The sequence below is a fragment of the Mus caroli genome, unplaced genomic scaffold (assembly GCF_978045245.1).
Source record: "Mus caroli unplaced genomic scaffold, Mus_caroli_1 scaffold_13, whole genome shotgun sequence".
Taxonomy (NCBI): Eukaryota; Metazoa; Chordata; class Mammalia; order Rodentia; family Muridae; genus Mus; species Mus caroli.
Window position 1 is genome coordinate 5,653,345 of NW_028227268.1, and position 21,795 is coordinate 5,675,139.

The window sequence follows — 21,795 nt, forward strand, 5'->3', positions numbered from 1 at the left end:
GGTCTCAAGGAGGAGGGGCAGGGTAAAGGTGCCAGCCGAGCAGAGGAACTGAGATATATCCCTAGAATCCACACAGTTGAAGGAGAGAAAAGACTTCTGCAAGTTGTCCTTTGACCTCTAAAATCACCTGGCGATACAGGAGAGGACCCCCCCCCCAACACACAAATAAAATGTTAACATCAACAACAAAACTTAAACCACACACCAACCCCTGCAAACCACACACACACACACACACACACACACACACACACGGGGGGGGGGGCGGGGGGGGAGAAAAGAGAAGAGAAGAGATCAGGAGACAGATCTACAAAACGATTTTACAAACCTAAAGAAGGGAATCAGCCACCCCAAGCTACTCTGCATGTTGTTGAATGTTGACGTCATGTTGAAACAGTTCGGAATCTTGATCAGTCTCCCCTCCAGAGAAACAAAGACAAAACAAAACAAAAAACCCCAAAACCTCATCATACCCACAAATACAGAAATGTCTGTAATTAACTGAGCAATGACGTCTTCTGCCTGCCCACTGTGTGTGTGAGTGTGTGTAGGGAAGCCCTAGATCTGCCCTATCAAATTCCCTTTTTGATTCGAGGACTGTTCACTGATAGGCCACACAAGGCTCTTTCCAGTGTCTCCAGAGAACAGTTCACAAGGGACAGGCTCAGAGAGTGACTATCTTGAGTTGATGCCTACCAATCCAAACCCTAAAGGCTACCCGAGCTGTCCCGGGAAGGAGGTTACAAACAGCATTTACGGAGGGATGGCCACATCTTAGCAGACCATCCCAACATCCCCTATGCAGTCTTGGTGACATTTGGGACATGAGGTTGGCAGAGCACTTGGGGTTCAGGCGGTAGGGGCATGAGGGATGTGGATGCTCGCCCCTGGGCTATGACCTCGACAGACGCGGAGGAGGCGGGGCTCTGGCTGCCAGGGCGGGGCGGCTCGCTGTGGGATTCAGGGACAAAGACGCGCGAGCTCGAAGCAGGCCTCCGGGGTGCCGCGGGGGAGGCGCACCCGGAGCGATAATCCCATTGGGACACCGCTCGGGCGCGGCGGGGACCACGCTTCTTCCGCCCGCCGTGGCTGAGCAGCTCCGGGAGACTCAGACCCTTGCCCGTCGCTGCCGCCGAGCCCCAGGCCGCGTCCGCGCCGCAACCTCCGCGCGAAGCACGCGCCGCGGGCGCCCACCGCAGCTCGCTTCCCATTGGCTGGCCGGCCCGCGGGCGCTCCCGCCCCGCCGTCCCATTGGCCGAGGGCGCCGCGGTCCCCCCGCGCGCCAGCCGCCGCTGACATCACGCGGTCTGAGGCGGCGGCGGCGCCCCCGGGCTCAGCCCCGCAGCCCCCTCAGGCAGAGGCGCCACCGCGGTGCCCGGCGGAGGATGGTGCGCGCCGTGCGGGCCGCTCCCCGCAGCCTCAGCCGCAGCAGCGCCTCAGCCGAGCGGGCCGCGGCGGGCAGCCGACCCCCGCACCGGGCGTGCGGCCGGCCGGCGCGCTGAGGCTCGGACGCCGGAGCCCGGGCGACGCCGCGATCGCAGCGGCCATGGGGGCCCTGACGAGCCGGCAGCACGCGGGCGTGGAGGAGGTGGACATCCCGTCCAATTCCGTGTACCGCTACCCGCCCAAGTCCGGTGAGGGCCGGGCGCGCGCCGCGGGCCGGGCGGAGGGGAGGCCGCGCGTCGGATGCTGCGGGCGGGCAACGCGGTGGCCCGGGCGGCCCCGAGTCGGCCGCGGAGCGGGGGAGGTCTTCGGGATGCAGGGCGGGGGGCGCCCCCCATCCCCGGCGCCGGCGACGCCACGCGGAGGACTGCAGGTGCCTGCAGGGTCACCGAGGTCACCCACCGCTCGCGTCCTCCGTGGTAATCTGCTCTGCGACAGGGACGCGCGCCGCCGGGGATGCGGCGTTGCAGCGGCTGCGGGTTGGAGAGGCATCCCTGACAGGCACCTGTGCCAGGTGTTGTCCCCGGGCTGTCGCATCCATGCCCCCTGGGACAGCTAGAAGTGCGTTTCTGCGGGCGTGAGGAGTGCGGGAGGACGAACTTGCTAGGGCAGTTCTTAGCTTTTCCGGAGGCTGTCGGGGCGGGGGTTGGGGGAGAAACTAAGTTAACAGAGATGTGTAGGAATCTGACAAGAGTCACTTGGATTGCCCCTTTCCTAGTTTCTGGCAAGGGGATGGCTGGAGACAGAGCAAAAGTGTTTTCTGTCGTACACTGTCACTTGAAACAGTCAATGCCTCCATCAGCATCAGCATTGCAGGAGAGTTTTGACGGCAGATGAGAAAATAGTCCACTTGAGAGGGAGGACTGCTGCCCAAGCTGCTGGCGAGTGACCCGGCTACATGTCCTTTATATCCATCACCTTTATTTATTGTTTTTATTTTTATACTTGCTGATCTCAAGACCCCCGGGACCCGTGTCTACCACCTTCCCTCTGGCTTGAGGACCTGGTGTGGATTTTGATGCGGAGTAGTGAGTGAGGTGTCAGAATTGGACAGGGTCCCATTCTCCCTTGGGTAGGATAAAGACATGCTAATGAGTCGAGCTGATTTCTCAGCAGTACATCCAGTTTCTGCCAGGTGGAAGCTGGGACCAGACAATGAACCTGCCTCCCTGCGGAGTGAGTGCCAGCAGCTCCCTGTTTTGCTGCTTTTGTGCCAGAGAATGAGTCCTAGCAGAAATGAGTGAGAACCACTTTAGAGAGGTCTGACATTAAGCAGCGATTGTTAGTGTTTTTAATAAACCTCTTGCTAATTATGACCGTATGGTTACTTTTATCTATTAAAAATTGCATCTTGGTGCCCTGAAGGAGAGGCAGGATTGTTAAATTTGGGGTCAGCCTGGGCTACACAGGGAGACTGTCTCAAACAAAATAAAGCCAATACAACAACAAAGAGGCTGATCTAGCCCCCCTCCCCAGCCATAGGATTACAAATGTGAGCCACAATACCCGACTAGCATTTTGTTCTTTTAAAAACACAAATATGAAGCCAGGTGTGGTGGTGCACACCTTAATCCCAGCACTTGGGAGGCAGGTATGTATACATCTCTCTGTGAGTTCAAGGCCAGCCTGATCTACAAACCGAGTTTGAGCCAGGGCGGTTATACAGAGAAACCCTGCCTTGAAAAAAACTAAACAGCACAGCAGCAGTCGGGTTTTTCCTCTTAAGTGCCTTAGCCTTTTATCGATCAGAAGATAGAGCATGCTTTGCTGAGCTTGGAGTTTGTGAGAGAGTTGGCTGCCTCAGGAGAATATTTACCCTTCCTCCACATAATCCTCTTGCCTTAGCCTCCCCTTCCAAAGGATTACAAGGTGAGCTGCCACATCTGGCTCCAAAGCCTTTCTTAACTAACACATTCAGTATTTAACAATTCAAAAATGCTCCCCACTCTGCCAATCTCTGAAGCGTTTTACCTCATTTTAACTCATTTTTACTTCTTCAGGTTTTAGTGTTGTTTTTGAAACAGGGTCTTATTTAGCACTGGGTGGCCTCAGAGTGACTTTTGTAGCCAAGGATGACTGCAAATTATCAACTAGGCAAGTTGATAATCTAGAATGTAACCATAGTAGCTTCCTCTTAAAAAGAAGAATCTATTTTTTTTTTTATTATGTGTGAATGTGTGTGGCTGCAGAGGCATTGGACTCTTTGGAGCTGCAGTTATAGGCATGTAGGCAATTGTGAGCTACTGAGTGTGGGTGCTGGCAACTGAACTTGTGTCCTCTGCAAGAGCAGCATGGGCTCTTAACTAGCAGCTCCCTCTTTTAATCTCTTAAACTCAGGAACTATTAAGATCCCTGCCTTAGCCGGGCTTGGTGGCGCACGCCTTTAATCCCAGCACTTGGGAGGCAGAGGCAGGCGGATTTCTGAGTTCGAGGCCAGCCTGGTCTACAAAGTGAGCTCCAGGACAGCCAGAGCTATAAAGAGAAACCCTGTCTCGAAAAACCAAAAAAAAAAAAAAAAAAAAAAAGATCCCTGCCTTGGGGGCTGGAGAGATGGCTCAGTGTTTAAGAGCATCGGTCCTGAGTTCAAATCCCAGCAACCACATGGTGGCTCACAACCATCCATAATGAGATCTGAGGCCCTCTTCTGGTGCATCTGAAGACAGCTACAGTGTACTTACGTGTAATAAATAAATAAATTAAAAAAAAATCCCTGCCTTGGGCTCTGAATCGATAAGGATTTCAGGTGTAATATAGTGCTTGGCTGTTTAATTAGTCTTGCTAAGCTAGAGTTTTTAATTGTTGCAAGAGTGCTGGAATACATTTTAAAATGAATAACTATGTACTCTTAAAAATAATCACTATTTAAAAATTACCCTTCGGGTTGGAGAGGTGTCTCAGCGGTTAAGAGCACTGACTGCTCTTCCTGAGGTCCTGAGTTCAAATCCCAGCAACCACATGGTGGCTCACAACCATCTGTAATGGGATCTGACGCCCTTTTCCGGTGTGTCTGAAGACAGCTACAGTGTACTTATATATAATAAATAAATAAATCTTTTTAAAAAAATTAAACTTCTTCCAAAAAGTTCAGTGCTAATCATTTAGTGTCAGAGGTAAGTTGTGTACACGAACAATTATTGGAATGCAGAGTCACACAGGCCCTGTCCTATTAGCGTGAACTCTATTTAAACTATGATATCAGTTAGTGTTATTATATCAGTAAAATAAAGTACAAAGCTGCATGATTGTATCAGTAGGTTCAGACAACACATTTGTAGGAACCTCCATTTATCTGTGATTAGAAACCTTTAACTCTAGCACTCTTGAGGGCAGAGGCCAGCCTGGTCTACATAGAGAGCTCTAGGACAACCAGAGCTAGCCAGAGAAATCATGTCTCAAAACACCAAAATAGCCGGGCGTGGTGGATCACGCCTTTAATCCCAGCACTTGGGAGGCAGAGGCAGGCAGATTTCTGAGTTCGAGGCCAGCCTGGTCTACAGACTGGGTTCCAGGACAGCCAGGGCTACACAGAGAAACTGTCTCAGGGCTACACAGAGAAACTCTGTCTTGAAAGACCAAAAACAAAACAAAACAAAAAAACAACCTATCTGGAAACACCTCCCCCCCCAAAAAAACCCCCTCCAAACTAAAATAAACAAAACAAAACCAACCACACTTGCCAAATCAGACCTAGAAAGGAACTTCCTCCAGCTGATGAAGGACTTCCACAGGAAATGAGCATAGTGGATGTGTGATTCGGACCACTTCCCTGCTGATACCAGGAGCAAGCAAAGGAGACCCGCCTTTAGCAATCATTTATTTTTTTTCCAAGACAGGGTTTCATGTCTCCCTGATTGGCCTTGACTTTACCATTTAGCCGAGGAAGCCGTTGAACTCTTTGGCCTTCCTCACACACTAACGCACACCTTCAAGTACTAGGATTACAGGCAGGAGAACAAATCCAGGGCTCTATTCGTATGAGAGATGAGAAGCTAGCATTCAGCCGGGCGTGGTGGCGCACGCCTTTAATCCCAGCACTCGGGAGGCAGAGGCAGGTGGATTTCTGAGTTCGAGGCCAGCCTGGTCTACAAAGTGAGTGCCAGGACAGCCAAGACTACACAGAGAAACCCTGTCTCGAAAAACCAAAAAAAAAAAAAAAAAAAGAGAAGCTAGCATTCTACCAACTAGGATGCATCCAGAGCCACACATACTACCCGTACCTTTTTGACAGAGTCTTCTATAACCCAGGCTGTCCTGGGATGCAGCTGACGATTAGCTTCTTGATTTTAAAATAAATAGTAAGAAGGGTGTGAAAGATGGCTCTGCAGTTGTAATCACTGTATGCTCTTTTGAGGACCCTGTTCAATCCCCGGTACCTATATAATGACTTACAACCATTCTTAACCCCATTCCCAGGGCAACCAGTGCCCTCTTCAGTCTCCTCAGGCACCAGGTATGCACGTGGTTTATGGCATGTGGCATATGCAAGCAAAAGATTCATATACATTTAAAAAAGGCTTTTCAAAACCTTAAAAATAACTGTATATATAGAGACTGATACAATATATGAAGGCTGGGAATATGCTTCAGTAGTAGAATGCTTGCCCGGTATACACAAGGCCCTGGGTGCAATTTCTAGTGCTATTAAAAGTGTTCTGTTTTTGTTTTTTGTTTTGTTTTTCGAGACAGGGTTTCTCTGTGTTGCCCTGGCTGTCCTGGCACTCACTTTGTAGACCAGGCTGGCCTCGAACTCAGAAATCCGCCTGCCCCTGCCTCCCGAGTGCTGGGATTAAAGGCGTGCGCCACCACGCCCGGCTAAATCTTTTTTTAAAGATATTTTAAAAGACAATATGGTATCATTTCATTACAACAAGGGCATATTTTAGATCAATGGGAGAAAATTCTGAACCAGGAATAAATGCATTTATTCTCAGTTGAGCTTTTCTGAGAAAGTCTCCTGTATTCATGTAGCCATGCTGGCTTTGGAACCCTTTCCCGATTATCCCCCTCTCCTCGTGAGTATTGGGATTACTGAGTTTATCAGAAACAGTCTGTGCGGAGGAATAAACAGTGAAGAGGAAAAGGCTTTCCAGAAATTGTGTCAGAATAGTTTTGTATTAGCAGATAATCCGCTGTACTTCCACCACTTATAAGCTGGAATGTGCCTCAGTGGCAGAGTCCTTGCTTAGTGTGTGAGAATAGCCGTGCACTAACACCAGCAGGGGTGGAAACCTCAGCCAAAAATTTAACTAAAAATGGGTCGTAATGTGAGAAGACAATCCAGAGAGAACGGAAAGAAACATTTTCAAGTCATGCCTACAGTAAAGGATTTTTACCTAGAATACAGGAAGAAGTTACCTAATAGCATGGAAACCAGATTAGCTGGCCTTTGTGGCGCACACCTTTAGTCCTAGTACTTGAGAGACAGAGGCAGGCAGATCTCTGAGTTCCAGGGGCAGCTTGGTCTACAGAGCAATTTCCAGGATAGCCAAGGCCATACAGAGAAACTCTGCCTTGAAATACAACCCCCCCTCCCAAACCCAACCAAACAAAAGACTTAGTATTGGGGGCTGGTTAGATGGCTAGTGGCTGCTTTCCTAGAGGACCCAGGTTCAATTCCCAGCACCTACATGGCAGCTCAAAACTAACTCACATAGACATACATGCAAGCAAGCTAGCAATGTACATAAATAAAAATAAATTTTTAAGAAAGAAAAAGGCAAAGTTCTTTATAGACATTTCTCAAAAAAAAAATGATAGACAATGACTGATAAGCACATGAAGAGAGACAATATCTACCCCTAGGGAAAAGGTGGGTATGGTGACTCATGCCTATAAACCCAGTTCTCCTGAGGGAGGCCAATGCAGGAAGAGACTTAAGACTAGCCTGGGTTACAGAGGTAGTTCTTCTCCCTCCCAAAAGTAAACTGTGACTAGATAATAAGTCACATCCACTCGGATAGCTGTCAGCTGAAAAACAGAATAGGAACAAGAGTTGTTAACGAGGTAGGCAAATGGAAGGCCTGGAACCCTACCCACAAGACCCAGGAGCTCTCATGGTAATCTCAGCATTGAAGTAAGAGGGTAGCCTGGGCTACAGCGTACGTTCCATGTTAGCCTGGGCCAGTGTGAGATCTAGCATCAAAGTCAAACGGAAAAGAAAACCAGTTTCAAACGATTTCAGAACTTCTCAAGTGGTTAGTTACTGTCTGACTCAGCAGTCATACCGCTTACGGTGAATGCCCGTCACCCAAAGGGAGTAAATTCACACGGCATTTGCGCAGATCAGTTTTTCATAACAGAAAGGTAGAAATGACTCAGCCGACGGATGGAACAATGATGTGGAGGCACTATACACACACAGGAATCTTCCCGGGCAGTGGGGAGAGCAGCACCGATGCTTCAACAGGAGGACTGCTCAAACAGGCTAAGTGAAAGGCGCCAAATTCAAGATATCACACTGAATGCATTCAACGTGAAACATCAGAAGAGGACGCAATACAGAGACAGAAAGTAGATCCACCGGAAGCCGAGGAGGAGGAGGAGGAGAGAGAAATGACTGTTAATGGATTTCTTTTAGGGTAGTGAAAATGTTCTAAAATTAGATAAGGGTGAGTTGTACTCAGCCCTGAATGCACTACAAACCACACACTCTCGGTCTGAATGTATATTCCGGCCTCTGTGGACTCCCACACCATACCCACACACAGACTCACTCTCACACACACACATATATATGTACATTTTTTGAGACAAGGGCCCATATAGCTATGTTGCTATGTTGTTGAGGATATATCTTTTTCTATAATTTTGTTTTCATATGATATGTTCTTTTTTTTTTTTTTTTTTTTTTGTGGTTTTTCGAGACAGGGTTTCTCGGTATAGATCTAGCTGTCCTGGAACTTACTCTGAAGACCAGGCTGGCCCCGAACTCAGAAATCCGCCTGCCTCTGCTTCCTGAGTGCTGGGATTAAAGGCAAGCACCACCATGCTTATTCTTTTTTTTTTTAAATTAGGGTTTTACTTTTGTGCACGTTGATGTTTTGCCTTCATGTCTGTGTGGGGATTCCCTGAAACTGGAGTTAAGCGACAGTTGTGAGCTGCCACATGGGTACTAGGAAGTAAACCCTGGTTCTCTGGAAGAGCAGCCAGTGCTATTAACTGCAGAGGGCTTAGCCATCTCTCCAGGCCCTGTGGGGAGTAGATCTTTTTTCCACCTCCTAAATGCTGGGATTATAAACATGTGTCACTCTCCCTGGATTATACAGTTTAAAATAGATAAACTATAAACTACTGAAGTTACATTTCAAACCTTAAGCTAAAAGTTAAATGTATTATCATAAAAGACATCGGAGAAAGTATTTGATATGGATTACCTACAAAAAAAAAAAAAAAAGAGAGAGAGAGAGCTGGGCGTGGTGGCGCACGCCTTTAATCCTAGCACTTGGGAGGCAGAGGCAGGTAGATTTCTGAGTTCGAGGCCAACCTGGTCTACAGAGTGAGTTCCAGGACAGCCAGGGCTACACAGAGAAACCCTGTCTCAAAAAAACAAAACAAAAACAAACAAACAAACAAAAAGAAAGAGAGAAAGAAAAAAGGTAAAAATTTAAAGGTATTAAGAAAGGCTGGCTGGAGCCGGGCGTGGTGGTGGCGCACGCCTTTAATCCCAGCACTCGGGAGGCAGAGGCAGGCGGATTTCTGAGTTCGAGGCCAGCCTGGTCTACAAAGTGAGTTCCAGGACAGCCCGGGCTATACAGAGAAACCCTGTCTCGAAAAACCAAAAAAAAAAAAAAAAGAAAGGCTGGCTGGGCAGTGGTGGCACACGCCAGGACAGCCAAGGCTACACAGAAAAACCTTGTCTCGAAAAACCAAAAGAGCCGGGCATGGTGGCGCACGCCTTTAATCCCAGCACTTGGGAGGCAGAGGCAGGTAGATTTCTGAGTTCGAGGCCAGCCTGGTCTACAAAGTGAGTTCCAGGACAGCCAGGGCTATACAGAGAAACCCTGTCTCGAAAAAAACAAAAAAAAAAAAAAAGAAAGAAAGAAAGGCTGGTAATGACCTTTACCTGGTACAGACCTTTAATCCTAGCACTCTGGAGGCAGAGACAAGTGGATCTCTGTGAGTTTAAGGCCAGCCTGATCTACAAATTAAGTTTCAGGACAGCTAGAACTACACAGAGAAACTCTGTCTCAAAAAACAAAACAAAATAGCAAACAAGCAAACAAAAAGAAAGGAAGGAAGGACTGAAGGAAGGAAGGAGAAATGGCTCAGTGGATGAAAGCACAGAGCGCTCTTTCAGAGGACCGGAGTTCAATACTCAGCGCTCACACCAGGCAGCTCACAACCCATTCTAAATCAAGCATCATGGGATCCAATGACCTCTGTGGACTCCAGCACTCACATGCACATACCCACACCTAGACTCCCATGTACACGTCACAATATTACAATAAGGCATTAGAAAAAAGACATTGGAGCTGGGTGCCTTTAATCCCAGCACTTGGGGGGCAGAGGCAGGTGGATCTATTTGAATTGAGGCCACACTGTCCACAGAGTGAGTTCCAGGACAGCCTGACAGCCGGGGCTACACAGAGAAACCTGCTTTGAAAAATGAGAGGCGGGGAGGAGAGAGAGAGAAAGAGGAGGAGGGAGAGGAGGAAGAGGACGGCTGGTGAGATGGCTCAGTGAGTAAGAGCACTGGCTGCTCTTCCGAAGGTCCTGAGTTCAAATCCCAGCAACTACATAGTGGCTCACAACCATCCGCAATGAGATCTGACCACCTCTTCTGGTGCATCTGCAGACAGCTACAGTGTACTTATTTATAATAATAATACTAAATAAATCTTTGGACTGGGCCAGTCAGGGACTGAGCAAGCGGGGTTGACCGTAACGAGCAGAGGTTCTAAATTCAAATCCCAACAACCAGATGAAGGCTCACAACTATCTGTACAGCTACAGTGTGTACTCATATAAATAAAGTAAATAAATAAGTCTTTTGAAGGAGGAGGAGAAGAAAACAAGATGACGAAGACGGACAGTGACAGAAGACACCAGGCTAGAGTTCAGCGATCAAGAGCTCAGGCTGCTCTCCGTACAGGAGCTCAGTTCCCAGCAGCTACAGCAGGAAGCTCACACCATCTGTAACTTCAGCTCCTGGGGAACCAGCGCTGGCCTCTGCAGCTGCCCTCACTCCCATGCACACACATACATATAATTAAAGATGACGCAGAGGAGCCGAAAAGACAAGACAGAGATGTAATCGCTAAGGAAAAGCAGCTGCAGTCCTGCACTGCAAGTATGATAGGAATGTAATGGAAATGTCCATGAGAGAGGAGTCAGGCATGCAGGGGCTCAGGAGGTGAGGGCAGGAGCATCAGGAGTTCAAGGCTGGCCTTGTCTACATAGCAAGCTGGAGGAGGCCAGCCTGGACTACATAAAATCCTGTCGCACCCCCTTCCCTGCAAAACAAAGCAACGCCTCAGCATCAGTGAGGTGCCACTTAGACCCTCTAGGAGGCCTAAAATAAAAAAGGCAGAAATTATCAAATGTGACACAGAGATTAGAGTCCTTAGGAATTGCTAAGGGAAAATGTCACATGGTACAGCCACTTTGGAAAGAATTCCACAGTCTTATAAATTAACTTGTAAATGTTAAATATGGGGTGGTCTTGGTCACCATGACCACGAATCCAGTTGAGAACATTTTAGCCCTCCAAAGTGTCCCACTGTGCCTGGTACAGTTAATTCTCATTGCCTCCTCAGACAAGGTGGCTGACACCCTCGTCTTAACTCAAAGGTCTTGTTTTGAAGAGACACCGCCGCGGCAACTCTTAACAAAAGAAAGCATTTGCTGTATGTATGGCTTGCTTACAGTTTCAGAGGGTTGGTTCATTATCGTCCTGGTGGGCAGCTGGCAGGTGTGGTGGTGCAGTCCTGGAGAGCTTTACATCCGGATCCAGGCAGCAAACAGATCCAGACGCCGGGCCTGGCAGGGGCCTTTTAGACCTCACTTTCTTGCTGACACACTTTCCTCCATCAAAGTCACACCTCCTAACCCTTCCTGAACAGTCCACCGACTGATTGACGAGGCCCTCACATATCTGAGCCTGCGGGGGCCATTCTCATTTGAGCCACCACACCCTGTGATTTCAGTGAGGCTGAGGTAGAGGGGTGACTCCAATGTCTAGGCTAGTTTGGGGCACGTAGTAAGTCCCAGGTCATTCAGGACTATCTACTAAGGCCTTGTCGCAGAAAACGAAAACTCGCTGCCACCCTCAACACTGCGATCTGTCCTGTTCTCTGTCTCTGTGTGCTGCTTCTGTTCCCCACCCCACAGAAACACAGCGGACACTCGAGGCTGCCGTCTTCCACCGAGCTTGTTTGGAAAGTTTAGCGGAGTTCTTTGGCACGTGACAGGAGCTCAGTCCTGTAAGGCACTGAATATATTGTGTTGTCGGAACATAATATTTTAAAAATTTAAAAGTTAGAGCTGAGAGTGTAGCTCAGTGTCTCTCTGACATCTGTGGACCCCTAAGCTCACTTCTCAGCATGGCAAAAATTAATAAATGTTTAAAAAGAAAAAAAAACCAAGAAAAACTTAACTGTATTTTGCTTCTCCATTTATTGATTTACTGATTAGTGGATATTGGATTGTTCCAGTGCAACTTACTCCTTAAAGAAATAGTGCAGGACTAGAGAGATGTCTCACCGGTTAGGAGCTCCTGCTGCCCTTCTGAGAGACCTGGGCCCTGTTCCTGCTCGTGGGACATTTACTTGGCAGTTTACAATTGTGGGTAACTCCATTTCAGAAGTTCCAATGGCCTGTTTTGGTCCGTATGGCTACTTGGCACATGTGTGGTACACATACATACATGCAGGCATCCATATGTAGTAAAATTAATTTTTTTACGTGTAAATTTTAAAAAACTACAATGAGGGCTAGAGACATGGCTCAGTGGTTAAGAGCACTAACTAAACTTCCAGAGGTCCTGAGTTCAATTTCCCAGCAACCACATGGTGGCTCACAACCATCTGTAATGGGAACTGATGCCCTCTTCTGCCTTGCAGATAGAGTACTCATATAAATTAGATAAATAGATAAATCTTTTTAAAAATATGATACTATGAACATCTGCATGCTTTTTGAGTATACATGTGTTTTCATTTTTGCATGCGTCAATATGTGTGTGGTATATTGTGCTCATACATGTGCGTGTGTGCTTCTTGTGGGGGTCAGATTGCTCCCCACTCCCTTAGTTTTTTGAGACAGGCTTGAACCTGAAGCTAAGCAATTTAGCTGGGCTGGCTGGGTCCTTGAGCTCCCGGAACCCACCTGCCTTTCCTTACCAGTGCTGGCATTGCACACATGGGCCGCTGTTCTCAGCTTTTTTTTTTTTTTTTTTTTTCTGAGACAGGGTTTCTCTGTGTAGCCCTGGCTGTCCTGGCACTCACTTTGTAGACCAGGCTGGCCTCCAACTCAGAAATCCGCCTGCCTCTGCCTCCCGAGTGCTGGGATTAAAGGCGTGAGCCACCACGCCCGGCTTGTTCTCAGCTTTTTAAGTGTGCAATGGGACTCAAACTTAAATCTCCGCTCTCATGGGAAGCATTTTACCAATGTCTCCAGCTCTTCCCTCCCCCTGCCCAACCCCATTCGTCAGTCACTTCTGAGACCTCAGCATTAACTCTCCTGTCTTGCTTACTTATTAAAACAAAGACCATTTACTGCATGAGTAATAACAACTGTCCTCTTCCTTTGGGAGGGAGGGGTTGGCTTTATTTATTTGTTTTGTGATAAGGTCTTCAAAATACAGGCTTTAGCTTAAAACAGAGCTAGATTTTATCCCAATGCTGGCATCTACCAGCTGTGTGGCCCAATTACATTTATTGGGCTTTGTTGTTAAGCTACATTAAATAAAGTTATTTTAAAATACAGATCCATTCATTGGAATAATCAAGTATATAACTCCATTACTCTAAAAGTAAACAGTACAAGATTAATATTTTCCACTTACAGGCAGGACATTTGTTTATACTGTGACCTTAATAAGGGAAAATATGCAAAGAGGCTTCCCAGCAGGAACCATTAGCATGAGATAGCCATTGCTAAAATCTAAAATTATTTGCATGTTTGCCCTATATAATATAAAGTTTTTATGACTTGAAGATTTGAAGGTTTGGGTTTGGAATTTTGCCCCAGTTTTGCCACTCACCGTTTCTCACGTGGGGTTGTGTTTGGCTCTGCGGCATGCTACATAGTAATTACATGTTACATGTTAAAAATATCTATGGTTTACATTCTCTATCTAGGTTCAGAAGTCAGGTTTTTGGGGGTTTTGTTTGTTTGTTTGTTTGTTTGTTTGTTTTTTCAAGACAGGGTTTCTCTGTGTAACCCTGCCTGTCCTGGAACTCACTTTGTAGACCAGGCTGGCCTCAAACTCAGAAATCCGCCTGCCTCTGCCTCCCAAGTGCTGGGACTAAAGGCATACACCACCATGCTTGGCTAGAAGTCAGGTTTTTGTTTGTAGAATTATGACAGGCAGTGCAGTCTTGAGTTCTCTTTCGTTTCCTATTTTCTTTTTTTTTTTTTTTTTTTTTTTTTTTGGTTTTTTCGAGACAGGGTTTCTCTGTGTAGCCCTGGCTGTCCTGGAACTCACTTTGTAGACCAGGCTGGCCTCGAACTCAGAAATCCGCCTGCCTCTGCCTCCCGAGTGCTGGGATTAAAGGCGTGAGCCACCACGCCCGGCTCCGTTTCCTATTTTCTTCTGGGGAGGGGACTGTGTGCCGAGAATACTGGTTCCTCCATAAGATAAGCAAAACAAAAGATTGTAGTTTGGTGTAGAAAACAGAATGTTTTTGAGACTGAAGGGTCTGATTTACAGTCCTGGTTTGCCTCTGCCAGAAAGGAAACGTTCCCTGGGCTTTATCAGGGTGAGCATTTTATCATCTCAGCCTTTGTCTCTCTTAACCACAGTGCAGAACAGGAAAAGGAAAAGCCAGACAGGTTTGTGCCCTAAGGCTGCACACCCTGGCCTCTCTTCCCTGTGTCTGTCTGTGTGTACATACAAACTGCACGGCTGAGATGTGTGCTTGTATTCACGAGGCTGAGATGTGTGGCTGCTCCTCCCCCTCCACTGCTCCTCATCTCTCTCAGATTGTCGGATGCAGTTGAGTTTGGGACAGGGATTTGGGTTTAAACAGTCTCTCTTCGCTTCTGATGCTTCTTAGCCACCGTCTTTCTTCAGTCACTGGGGTCTTTGATCCACGGGGCCCTCATGGGGCCTAAGGCAGAGATGTTATAATCTTTGCAGATAGCATTGAGTTCCATCTTTGGTTGATGGGAATCTCCACAAATGAATTTTTTTTTCCAAGACAGGGTTTCTCTGTGTAGCCCTGGTTGTCCTGGAACTCACTCTGTAGACCAGGCTGGCCTCCAACTGACAAAGATCTGCCTGCTTCTGTGCTGGGAATAAAGACTTGTATTCCCCAACATGCCCCTCGAAAATCATTTTAGTCTGTGTGTTATTGGCCATGGTTTGAAATGTTGTATATCAAAACTTAACTTGGGGGTAGGAGGAGGGCGGGCTGTCCTGTGCTCTCGGACACGGTGATCCTCCTGATGGAGCTTCCTGTGTGTCTGGGACACAGGCACACACTACTGCTCAATAGAGTTTGGTGGGATTTTGTTTTTAATGGAATTTCAATACGTAGGCTGACCTGGCCTTGAACTGACGATCCGTCTTCCTCTGTCTCCTGGAGCCGGGCGTGGTGGAGCACGCAGTTAATGCCAGCACTCGGGAGGCAGAGGCAGGCGTATTTCTCAGTTCGAGGCCAGCCTGGTCTACAGAGTGAGTTCCAGGACAGCCAGGGCTACACAGAGAAACTGTCTCGAAAAACCAAAAAAAAAAAAAAAAAGAATTATAGGTCTGTTCCACCACATTAGACAGCCCTTGATTTTAATACAAGACAAAGACTGCATTCAGCTTTATGTATCTTTTGAGACAGGTTCTCTCTATATACAGCGTGGCTCTGGCCTGGGACTCCCAGTGATCACAGAGATCCAACTGCTTCTGCCGCCCGAGGATTGGGATTAAAGGCAGGGCACCACCATCCTCACCCCCTTCTTATAAAATTTGGTGAGATTCGCCAGGAATGGTGGCAGAGACCTGCGATCTCAGCACGTAGGAGGTAGAGGCAGAAGAGCCAGCAGTTCAAGGTCACCCTCCGCTACCTAATGACTTTGAGGTCGGCGTGTTACATAAGAGCCTATCTCAGAAGAAGGAAAGGCAAAATGCGTTTCTAGTAGAACCCTGCCGCCTGCTTACCCTGATGCGTAGGGTTGTTAGAGCTCCTGGCTTTCAGAGTTAGATAGATCACTGTGCTAGGTAAACCAATCAGTCCCAGTAATCTCCCACCCCACGTTCCTGTCCGACTACTGTCAGGTCCCACACTGAATTCATCTGGACAACTTTGGTTACCAAGATGGCTTCTTAACATTCCTTACTGGGACAAACCACACTCCACGTTAATAAAGAAACAAGAAACAAACAAACAAACAAACAGCGTATCTTGTCTTGTGTTTGCAGTGCTGAGCGTAGGCCCAGGACCATGCAGAGATGTTAGGAAAGCTTTTAGGTTGGGTTTTGTTGTTGTTGTTGTTGCTGTTTACGTCGGGTTTTGTTGTTGGTTGGTTGGTTGGTTGGTTTGGTTATTTGAGGCTGGCTCTCAATATGTAGCTCAGACTCTATAACTATAGGCACACAGCCGCACACCCAGCCAGATCATTTTCCCTAATTTCACCTGATGTCTAGGAAACAGATAATTTCCTGCTATATAGGAATACATCTCATTGCCAACAGTAATGGCCCAGTTCATTTGAGAAGACTTACTTTCTACCGAAGGCAGTGAGGCTCCTCCCCTCTATCAATAATGCGCTTGGAAAATAGGGCCAGCGAGTGTGCAGCATGCATAATGAATGGATGGAGGTGCTGTCCTGCGGTGCATTGCTTGCTGCACTGTGGCAGCCAGCTACTGCGTTTCTGGGTTCAGCAGGTTTTGAGGCGCAGCTCATTGCTACTTTGGTTCGGGCATCGCTGCTCTTTGCAAGTGTTTTCCTGATCTGTAGTTTAAGAACAGCCTCACTTTTTGGTGAGTGATCTCAGCCACATGGTCAGATTTAGTAGGTGTTTCTGAACTCAAGCTCCGAGTCTAGAAAGGAAGATCTGAATGTTCAGTTCTGTTTTCTGTTACATCTGTCTTCTCCCTCTCCCTTCCTGTGGCTTCTCTGTAGCTGAAAGTCCGAAAACTCAGTCTTTCAGCTTACTGAAAAGAGTCTCAAAAATCCCGGCTGACTGCAAGTTTATATTTACCTCAGCTGTATTACACACAAGGCTTTGTGGGTTCCTAAATTCTTTGCGTTATTTTGAGAGTCAAAGTACATGGGGATATTGACAGAATTTTCTGCGGTCTGAGTCCTTTTCTCGGATGGTCTCCCCTAGGATCAGATTAGAGAAATTTGAGGGCGCAGGATGTGATGCAACGTGCCTGTAATCTTAGCTCTTCGGAAGTAGAGGCAGGAGTTCAAGGCTAACCTCAGCTACTTAAACAAGTTTGAAGCCTACCTAGGCTACATGAGACCCTGTCTCAAAAATAACCCAAAACCAGCAAACAAACCAGCCACCCAAGATATTAGAATAAGAGGAACCTGTGTTCCTATCAAAGTTAAAATATGCCACCAGATAAGTGGTTCTCAATATTGCTAATGCTGCAGCACTTCAATATAGTTACTTCTTCATATTGTGTAACCCAACCCTGAACTTATTTTCAGTGCTAACTTCATAACTGTAACCTTCCCTTTCCCACTGTTACTAGTCACAGTGTAAATATCTGATATAATATACAAGATGATCTTAGACAATCCCAGTGAAAAGGTCACTCAATCCAGAAAGGTCTGGGACCCACGGCCTGAGAACCCGCACACTAGGCTTGCCCGTGTCCTCAAGTTTCTTGTTTACTGTTGAGATAATCTCACTTTGTAGCCCAGGCTGGCCTTGGATCTAAGTTATGCCTTAGCCTCCCGAGTGCTAGGACTGCAGGTACACACACCATTGTGTTGGCCACCTCCCTTGTTCAAGTCAGTGTGGAGAGCGTGCATTGGAAGGGTGTATAGAAATACCAAGGGGCAGGTGGGGGAACGGTGGGTATGAGCTACATTTAAAAACTGCAGGCAAAGATGATACATGCTGGGACCTCTAGTCAAGATTCTCAGATGCTCAGGAACCGCCTCAAGGTGAGGGGGTAAAATCAGGACCAAGCTGAGCCTGGTAGCATATGCTTATGATCCTAGCCCTGGGGGGTGGGACAGAGGCAGGAAGATCATGAGTTCTAGGCCTTCCAGGGTTTCACAAGGGAGGGCATGTGGTGGTGGCGCATGCTTTTAGACCCAGCCCTTAGGAGACATATGCAGGCAGATCTCTGGTTCAAGACTAGCCTGGTCTGCATAGTGAGTTCTAGGCCCTCATGGACTACACAGATGACACTTTGTTTCAGAAAACAAAACCAAGCAGGGTGTCAGGAGATGGCTCAGTAGTTGAAGTGTTTGCTAAGTGAGCATGAGGACCCTTGTGAAAAACTGTGTGTGGTCTGTTTGTAGACCCAGCAGTGGGGAGGGGGAAACAGGTCAATCTCTGGGCTCACTGGCCAGCCAGCTTAGTCTAGTTGGTAAGCTGCTGGTCCCATTGATACTGACCTCTGGCACTCGCGAGCGCATGCGCGTGCGCACACACACACTCACACACACACATACACACACATACACACTCACAGCAAGTAGCAAAATACAAGTAGGTTTGTCAGTGACCATTCATGGACTTTGTTGGCTTTTGGTTAATGGTATTTTAGGTCAGGATAAGGAAGGACTCAAGCTTGGTACAAGAACAGAAATGGCCTCTTTGTTTGTCGTTTCCGGTTCTGATGAGGTTTTGCTGATTTTGTGCCAGGCTCTGAAGTCAGAAGAAATGTATGTGATTCTTTGTTGGGAGTCCTAACCTCTTCCTTTCTCACAGCGTTTCCCCCTCCGTCCAGCCTCATGGCACTCTGCTTGTCTGACTCTTTTTGTCTCTCACTCTCCAGGCAGCTATTTTGCCAGCCACTTCATCATGGGAGGAGAGAAGTTTGACTCCACGCATCCGGAGGGTTACCTGTTTGGCGAGAACAGCGACCTGAACTTCCTGGGAAACAGGCCAGTGGCGGTAAGGGTAGACTCTCTTTACTGGCTGTGGGCCTACAGTGACCAGTGCACCCAGCCCTGTTAAAAACAAGTTTGCTGATGTGGCAGGGGGCTCTACGGGTTCGGTGTTGCCAGGCTGAGGGAGCTTTCCTGAGGATTCCCACTTCTAAGGGCATCTCCTTAGCAGTCCCGACCAGTGAAGGCAAGAACTGTGTTTACTGTTGTGTGTTGGACCTAGCACAGAGCCTGGTACAAAACGAAAAGCCTTGGCAAATATTTGTTGAGTGAATGAATGAAATTTCCCTGGCTTTGGAATTGCACACAGTCATGCCAGCACTTGGGGGGCTGAGGCAAGAGGGTTGCTGAGAAATTCAAGGCAATGTTAGGCTCCAGAGTCAACCCTTAGGCTCTGTAAACTTTAAATGGGGACCATTCCACATCTGCTTGAGGCTTTATAAAACAGCTGTCAGTGTGCAGAGGAAGACCCAGGTACTGTTCTCCATATGAAGACCTACCCGAGGGAGGACATACTGGGTTTGGTTTGGTTTTTTGGTTTTTTGGGTTTTTTGGGTTTTTTGGGGGGTGGTTGTGGTGGTGGTGGTGGTGGTATAGGGCCTTATGAAAGTGCTCCATCTCCAGGCCTCATCTCTATTCAGCTCTGGTCTGGCTGTCCTGGAATTTTTTTTTTTTTTTTTTTTGGTTTTTCGAGACAGGGTTTCTCTGTGTAGCCCTGGCTGTCCTGGCACTCAGTTTGTAGACCAGGCTGGCCTCGAACTCAGAAATCCGCCTGCCTCTGCCTCCCGAGTGCTGGGATTAAAGGCATGCGCCACCACGCCCGGCTCTGTCCTGGAATTTGTTACATAGACCAGATTGGTTGAACTTACCCGCCTTTCCTTCTGAGTGCTGGCATTAAAGGTATGGACTACCATGCCAAGTTTATTATATTTTATTTTCTTAATCGTTTCACTTGGTAGGACAGACTGTCTTGGACCTCACTCTGTGGTCTAGACTCAAGTCTGACTACCTTGGCTTCCTGAATGCAGGATTACAAGCCTGGGCCACCGGGTCTACCTGTCCCGGGACTTACAGTCCCTCTCATTTCGTGTTATCAGTGAAAGACAAGTAGCGGTAGAAGCTGGCATATAGAGACGGTGTGCCTGGTCCAGGGACCTTTCCAATGTTTTACATGAAATTTGCTCCCTGTCTTATAAGTAGATCTGCCTTGCTGTAAATCAGTCTTTTGCCTCTTGCTGCTTCGGAGAACTCTCTCTTCCACATTAGTGGGGCAGCTAGAACATGCAACAGGAAATGTTAGCTAAGAGAGAAGGTCTGCGGTGACTGAGTTCTCAGGAATGAGAGTGGGGGGAATGCTGCTGCTGGACGACGATTGCTTGGGTACTGAGCTGAGGGACTTGGGTGGGGCTTTGGGAACTGACTGACAGGGCTAGTGGGAAAGGGCTCTCACCTGGAGGGAGGTGCAGAGTTTAAGTCTAAGCCACCCCTGTGTTTGTAAACTTGACAGTCACTGAGCAACTGCCAGTGCCAGCTCTGTAGTAGGTGCTAGGGACACAGGGCTGAAGTGACTGAGTTTTGATGATCTTGGAACAGACAAGGGAGGCAGACTGGCCTGTGGCAGAACAACAGTAGAAAGCTGAGTGGGCTGCACTGCCCGAGAGGCTGACGTCTACAAAGTGAGTTCCAGGACAGCCAGGGCTCTACAGAGAAACCCTGTCTCGAAAAACAAAAAACAAACAAACAAATAAATAAATAAAATCCCAAATAGTCCAGTAGTGGTGGCTCATTTCTATAACTCTAGCACTCTGGCCCAATGATGGTGGCACTTTTAATCCTGGCATTCAGGAGGCAGAGGCAGGAGGATGTCTGTGACTTAAATTCTAGTCTGGTTTACAGAGTTCCAGGACAGCCAAGGCTCATTCAGCAGGCGCACAGAGCCACAGAGTTGAATATTACCAAGCCTGCAAGGGAGCCAGTCAGCTTCTGACATCACTGTGCTTCAGAGCCTCAGCACTCTGCTGTTGGGCCGTGGTCAGGCATAGCCAGTCTTTCCCACGTTCTGCCCAGGAACCCTTGTGTGGATCACCAAGAGCATTTTGTAGGTTTGGTTGAGATCTAAGAGGGCTCCAGGATTGCCGTGCCCTCCTGGAGCATTCCCTCAGAGAGTAAGCATGGTGTGTAATTCCATCTGCTGAGCTGACCTCTGGCTTTGCCAGGATGCTGTTTAGGTTTGATTGGGGGACATCCTGAAACTGAGAGTAGACACGGAGCTTTAGTTCTGTAGAACGGACTTGACTCTCAAGTGACAGAGCTGGGTGTCTGCTTGTGAGCATCGAGTTACAGAGCAGAGAAGACAGCCTTTTAAAGCCATCCAGCAGCAGGGGGCAAGAGCCACTCCTCTTTCCAGAGGGGGGAGGGGGGAGAATGGCAGAATGAGAAACGCATTGAAATTAATTGTCACATTGAAATATAAATGCCCCAGACTGCCTGGCTCCCGGGGTCTGTAGGATTTTGCAGGTATTTCCTGCTATCCTTTCCCAGTGGGCTGCAGAGAAGCCTTCCCTTCCCTTCCCTGGAGGGCTAGGGATCAACCCCCCCCCCCCCCCCCCGCCCTGCAGACTTCCTCAGCAGCTCTCAGGGTTGGATTTGGATGAATGAGTGTATGGATGTCCAGAAAGGTGGCTGAGGAGAGTGGGAATCAGTGTTTAAAGTCTTATTTTTTATCTTGCCATTAACCTCTGTGAGACCATGGAAGGTCTCAGATTGCACACTTATAAAGCAGGGATGGTTCTGACTTGAGAGGAGTGCAGTGCTTGGAAGATGCCTTCAGATTGCTGGATGAGAAGCAGCCTGGGACAGTGACAGCTATATCTGCCAGCCTTCCCTCCAGTTATCTATTCAGCTGCTGCTCATTGTGGGCAGATGGATCATCCTTTGTGTCTTTACATTATCGTTTGTTGGCTTGTCTTTAGAGTGCTACATGTCAAACATACAGCCTCATGCATGGGAAGCAAGTCACCTACCGTTGAGCTCTGCACCCTTAGCATGTACGTTGGGTTCAAGGTACTGGTTGGGTGTTTGTTTGTTGGTTTGTTTGTTGTTTGGTTTTGGCAGTGT

At 47.9% G+C, this 21,795-nt stretch overlaps 1 protein-coding gene across 4 annotated transcripts in view; it reads left to right on the top strand.

Moving 5' to 3' along the window:
• The first annotated feature begins 1,305 nt into the window (after window positions 1-1,305).
• The window catches only part of Rnf157 (ring finger protein 157), a 70,749-nt gene continuing 50,259 nt past the window's right edge, over window positions 1,306-21,795 (top strand). For all 4 annotated transcript variants that reach the window (XM_021177333.3, XM_029483906.2, XM_085829412.1 and 1 more), the window contains exons 1-2: window positions 1,306-1,634; window positions 18,567-18,685. In XM_021177333.3, coding sequence (XP_021032992.1) covers window positions 1,547-1,634; window positions 18,567-18,685 — 207 coding nt within the window. In that variant the 5' untranslated portion in view covers window positions 1,306-1,546. The remainder of the gene's footprint in view (window positions 1,635-18,566; window positions 18,686-21,795) is intronic.